Source organism: Oncorhynchus nerka, linkage group LG9a (assembly GCF_034236695.1).
Source record: "Oncorhynchus nerka isolate Pitt River linkage group LG9a, Oner_Uvic_2.0, whole genome shotgun sequence".
Taxonomy (NCBI): Eukaryota; Metazoa; Chordata; class Actinopteri; order Salmoniformes; family Salmonidae; genus Oncorhynchus; species Oncorhynchus nerka.
Window position 1 is genome coordinate 12,357,167 of NC_088404.1, and position 6,130 is coordinate 12,363,296.

Sequence of the window (6,130 nt, forward strand, 5' to 3'; positions counted from 1 at the left end):
CTGGCCTGCACAGTGCCCTGACCTCAACCCCATTGAACACATTTGGGATTAATTGGAATGCCGACTGTGAGCCGGGCCTAATCACCCAACATCAGTATCCGACCTCACTAAAGCTTTTGTAGCTGAGTGGAAGCAAGTCCAACGTCTAGGGGAAAGCCTTCTCAGAAGAATGGAGGGTGTTATAACAGCAGAAGGGGGACCAACTTCATATTAATGCCCATGATTTTGGAATGAGATGTTCGACTAGCAGGTGTCCACATACTTTTGGGCATGTCGTTCTGTTCATCTAAATCATCACATGATCATTCTATTTTTATCTGGGAAAATATACTATCTATGTTTAACGAAGGTCTGTATATTTAGATCTATACATTTAGATAATATAATCATACACTCATGTTTATGCAGTCATTTAAAAAATGTATTGATTATTACACTGTTGCAATATTTCAATGCAGCGGTCAGGAGCCTTATTAAGCTTCTGATTAATGCTGTCTTTGAAAGAGACTTGTTATCCCCTATCGGCTCCATAAAAACATATTTATGTTGTTGTTGAAAACATGTCTGACAAGAGAAAACTGTATACCGTCCTACATTTTTTTATTTGACATGTATCCAAATCTTCAAACTCTCTGAGAATCTCTCATGGCCGTATTATTGACCTGGGTTGGGGTCAATTCCATTTCAATTCAGTCGTTTCAGAAAGAAAACTGAAATTCAGTGATTTGAAATGGAATTGACTCCAGCCCTGTGGTCTAACTTTACTCTATTGAATAAAGACTAGATTCTTCTCTGGCCACTGTGACCATTACGTGGCAGCCTGGTTGACTGAGGTGGTCAAGGTTACTGTAAGGCCTGTAGTGTGGGTTGTGTGTGGTTGGGTTTCTCTGAGGTTTCGGTCACGTTCCCAGGGGACGGTGGTGAGGCCCTGAGACCTGTTTACCTCGGAGGCCAAGGGGAGCTCCTGCATGGATGGGGGCTTTTGTTGGTGGGCCGGACACTTGTCCTTGAGACGATTATGTCACTATAAACTAATGCAAAAGGTGTCATCAGAATCCATAATATTTCATACTGTTTACATGCTGTACTTGTTTAGATGTCAAGGGACAGAGATGACAGGGCTTTGTAGTCATAATGATGTCATATAACACAATTACATTCTCTTCTGTATTCTTTGTTACAGTGTTGCTTGGGCGCCACCTTCTTGTTAGTGCTGGTCTGTATGTGTGTCTGTGTGTGTGTCATCAGGACTGGACTGAGATGGGCAGGGGGAGGGGTGGATGGGGGGTTGGGGGGGCAGTGTTTGCAGCTTCACCCACTAACTAGGGAGGGGCTGTACTCTCACTTACTCACACATGCTAATACACAAACATATGGTCGCTTGGAGTGGTCAGACAAGGCAGCAGCGTGCTTCACACTCTCTCACCTCCCCCTGCTCTTGCTCCAGCCATACAGACATGATGCTACTGGAGAGCACTTCACAAGACTGTTACAGGAGCTATCGGCATAACAGAAGCTGATGTGCTGCAGTCTGATGTGCCTCACTTTTTTTCTTCATTTTATCGTTCCTTTTTCATTGGGATTTGTGAGATAAATAATTACCTAAATATACAGGAGATATTGGGAAGGTAGCTAGCTAGACCAGTCTCAAGGGGGTTTCCCCATGTTACCCTCTCGCTGAAGGTCTTACTCTGAACCATATAGAATTGGGCAGAATAAATACGAGTTTCTTATTTTTTGTGAAGATATCTCTATTTTGGATCTTAGAACGTTTGGAAAGAAATCTCTATTTGGGATCTTTGGAAAGTTTGCAAAGATATCTATTTTTGGGGAATTTGCAAACTGGAGAAAACCTTTTTGTGGATAACTTGTTTTGGAAATCTACTCCATGTGAGTATTTTTCATTTGGTGTATTTGATGTTTATTTGGAAGTACCAGAAAAGCCTCTCTCTGCTTCGATAAATTCTTTACTAGGTATTTCAGTATTAGTCTATGTATTTCATTATTAGTCTAGGTATTTCAGTATTAGTCTATGTATTTCATTATTAGTCTAGGTATTTCAGTATTAGTCTAGGTATTTCATTATTAGTCTAGGTATTTCAGTATTAGTCTAGGTAGTTCAGTATTACCAGGTGGTCTTGTTTAGTAGACAGAATTGGTGTCAGGCACGGGAATCAAAGGTGGCTCAGAAAGTTGTTGAGTTGGTCAGAAACCAGATTCATGCTGCCAAGTAAAAACCACCTGATAAGTAGCAGTAAGGTAAGCTGCAAACTTCTGAGGGGGTTTTCTGTACCACTTACAGTACTGCATAAAATATCATTTCTCAACACATCATACTCAACAAATGAAAGGGGCTTTAAGTGTTCTATTTCAATATTTGTATTGTTGTTTTCAATTCATGTTTGCAGGGGGCCATTTCAAATAAATAATTGGTATTACGTATTTTACAACACCATAATAAACCATGCTATGTACATAGTTGATACTGTACATACTTTAGTTCCTGGTGAATAGCGATACAATAAAGGATGGAACATTGTCTGTTGCGTGTTCTAGAGTTCCAGACTTCCAGAATGCTGTGTTCCAGAGGCATGCTCCAGCAGTGGAGTCTAGCTGTGTTCCTGCTGTACTCTTCTGTCCCTCTCTACGGCAGACCCATCGATGCTCTCACTAACAGAATGTAAGTCTCTGTTTTTCACTAGTTTACAAACTGTACATTCTTTCCTTTTCACTCTCTATTCATGATCATATTACCTCCTTTTCTAATATTAAATGGTACAAGAAAAGGTAGATCAATCAATGACATCTTTTAAACAAATCACTGGACTCGCATCTAAGTTTGATCAAACACAGGACTGCTTTACTCCATCCATTGTTCGTTGATTTGAGAAAAGAGGTCTAGATATGCGGACAAGAATAGATCCACTGTACAGAACAACAAATGACATACTAGATTTAAGTGGTACAACTTGAAAATAAATGGAACAAGCAAATATATTTTTATTCAATACATTATATATTTTATGGAATGTATTTGATGGAATATAATATGTTTATGGAATATACTAAATCATTGGTCAATTGTCTGTATATTAAACCTGTCAGCTCACAATGGCGCTCCTGAAGGGGTATTACAAAGAGACCAATTCCATTTAATTGACTTAATTGAAATGGAACTGTCCCCAACCTGTGATTAACTCCCTGCGTTAAAGTTTGGATTGACATTGTTGGTGAGGGTGACATGTTTTGTGGTTTAACAGGATCCGCCCCATTTCTTCAATTTTTGCCTAAAATGACATACCCAAATCTAACTGCTTGTAGCTCAGGACCTGAAGCAAGGATATGCATATTCTTGGTACCATTTGAAAGGAAACACTTTGAAGTGTGTGGAAATGTGAAATGATTGTAGGAGAATATAACACAATAGATCTGGTAAAAGATAATACCATGAAAAAACCAACAGTTATTTTTTTTTATTTTTTTGTACCATCATCTTTGAAATGCAAGAGAAAGTCCATAATGTATTATTCCAGCCCAGGTGCAATTTAGATTTTGGCCACTAAATGGCAGCAGTGTATGTGCAAAGTTTTAGACTGATCCAATGAAACATTGTATTTCTGTTCAAAATGTTGTATCAAGACTGCCCAAATGTGCCTAATTTGTTTATTAATAACTTTTCATCTTCAAAATTGTGCACTCTCCTCAAACAATAGCATGGTATTATTTCACTGTAATAGCTACTGTAAATTGGACAGTGCAGTTAGATTAACAAGAATTACATTTTTCTGCAAATATCAGATATGTTTATGTCCTGGGAATTTTTCTCTTTACTTACAACCTCATGCTAATCACATTAGCCTACATTAGCTCAACCATCCCGTGGACGGGACACCGATCCCGAAGAAGTTTTAAATATATGCCTCATAGCATGGTCTTTTCTTACATTATAGTGTTCACATAGAACAGCTCCCAGCTTCCACTGTGCATGTCTTGTTTATGCTGCCACCTATTGAGGTCTACTGGAACATGACCTTGGCTGCCATTCAACAATCAACACCTCACAAGTAGGTAGTTTAGAGTCACTATACTGTACAGTAGGTAGGTACCACTGTACACAAGACAGCTGTAAGAGAAAGGGATAGGTTGATAGGTAGGGTTGTAAATACTATCTCTGCAAAGAGTCAAGTCTCCTACTGAGGCTCAATTAGTAAGTTACTGTCAGCTCACTATGGCGCTCCTGAAGGGGTATTACAAAGAGACCAATTCCATTTAATTGACTTAATTGAAATGGAACTGTCCCCAACCTGTGATTATTTTCCATTGCCATCTACTCTTAAAAGGAGAGTGAGTCCAGTTGAAACAATCTCCTTCTCCCCTCTCCATTCAGGAGGAGGTCAGTGAGCCACGCCCAGCTGATGCACGATAAGGGCCGTTCCCTGCATGAGTTCAAGAGACGGCACTGGATCCAGGAACTACTAGACCAAGTCCACGCGTCCGACAGCGAGCGAGCCCCGGCTCCCCAGAGCAGGACCAGTGCTAATGAGTGTCACAGCACCTTCAGCGGAAGCGCCCTATCCCCCAAACCCTCTGGAGGGACCAAGAACCTCCCCCTGAGCTTCCGGCTGGGAGGGGAGGGGAGCAACCTCCCCCAGGAGACCAACAAATCTGTGGCCTACAAACACCAACCTTTGAAGGTGGTCACCAAGAGGAAAAAGAAGGTGAAGGGGGAGAGAGGGAGACGGAAGGAGATCGAGAAGAGGAGGAGGAGGGCTCGCTCTGTAGTCACAAGTCTTACGACACAAAGAGAGGAGTTACAGAGGACACAAGACACTGTGTGACAAACATACTTCATGATGTAGCCTTTGGGTGGCGCTGCACTAAGGACTCTGACTGACAAAGATTCCAGCATCACTGACTGAGACTCAGCCTAATGTCTCAGACTCGAAACAACTGGTCTCTCCATACCATGGCCATTGGTCTTTGCTTGTATTGTTTTATTCTGCTGCTTTTTCCGTGTGCCTTGATATACAGTAATATGTTGCTACTTTTATTATAACACATAACTTCTGTATACATATTTATTAGGTAAATAATATGAAAATCATCAGCCATGTTAAATGAATCTTTAACTCATCCATAGTTAGATAACAATGTAAGATATGGGCCCTTCAGGAGCAATTTACTGTATCTCCCTAATACCCTTTAAATCCTCTTCAATCAGATGTCCATGTGTAACATAGGCAACACAGTAAACGTTACGCATAAAATATTTATTGTTTGTACATATTTAAATTCACAAAATGAGGGAGGATCATTCTTTCTTTTTTTTACTGCCCGGTAGCTTTTTAGATAGTCGATATTGTGAATATATAATTTCTTATCTGTAGTTAGTATTATTAGATCCATAACAAATGTTTTTACCATAATTTATTTCATTTGAACTGTATATTTATTTTGTGAATGTATTACCGTGCTGCTGATTTTTTGATATTTTATAATAACATAAAATGCACTTTAGATATAATGATGATATCCATATGTTTTGTTAAGTTACATTGTTATAAGTGTTCTCATTTGTGGTTGATTTTAATTAAGAAAGAAAACGTTCCTTTGTTGATAAATCCTTTATTTTTTATTTTCTTCTTGGTTTCTAATATTACCCAATCATCTCATTGACTAGTAAGTTATTGGATCGTCCATCAAATTCTCTCTAGTTTTATCAAGCCACAGTTGAAACTGTTGGAATGATTACAGACTTGTTAAGATTCATGTCATGTTTAGCATTTGCACTGAGAGCACAAGCATTAAAATAATAATAATAATCAAACCAAAGATTAAAATCTTCATGTAAACATTGTGTTCTCTCTTTATGTGATGTACTACAATCAAATACTCTATCTTACTATTCTCTCTCATTGAACGTGGAGTTATGAAAGAGAAATTCATCTATGTATTTGTTGACTGTTCACAAGGTACCTTGCAAGGTTGTTCATGTCACACTAGAGAACCACGTGGTGTATTTTAACAGCCTCTCTCTGACTGAATGGACTGTATATTATGGGCTTCCGTCCCAAATGCCACCCTATTCCTTGTATAGTGCTGGGCCCTGGTCAAAGGTAGTGCACTGGAT

General features: G+C 39.2%; 1 protein-coding gene across 2 annotated transcripts; it reads left to right on the top strand.

The window, feature by feature from the left end:
* Positions 1–1,401: 1,401 nt before the first annotated feature.
* On the top strand, positions 1,402–5,839 carry LOC115134681 (parathyroid hormone-related protein-like). Of its 2 annotated transcripts, XM_029668872.2 has the most exons (3): positions 1,402–1,890; positions 2,557–2,680; positions 4,388–5,839. In XM_029668872.2, exons 2-3 carry the CDS (start codon positions 2,574–2,576, stop codon positions 4,836–4,838), a joined length of 558 nt encoding a protein of 185 aa, XP_029524732.2. In that variant the 5' UTR covers positions 1,402–1,890; positions 2,557–2,573; the 3' UTR covers positions 4,839–5,839. The 2 variants fall into 2 exon arrangements, with proteins under 2 accessions (XP_029524732.2, XP_064878191.1); XM_065022119.1 differs by lacking the exon at positions 1,402–1,890 and having other exon boundaries at positions 2,152–2,680.
* The last annotated feature ends 291 nt before the right edge of the window (positions 5,840–6,130 follow it).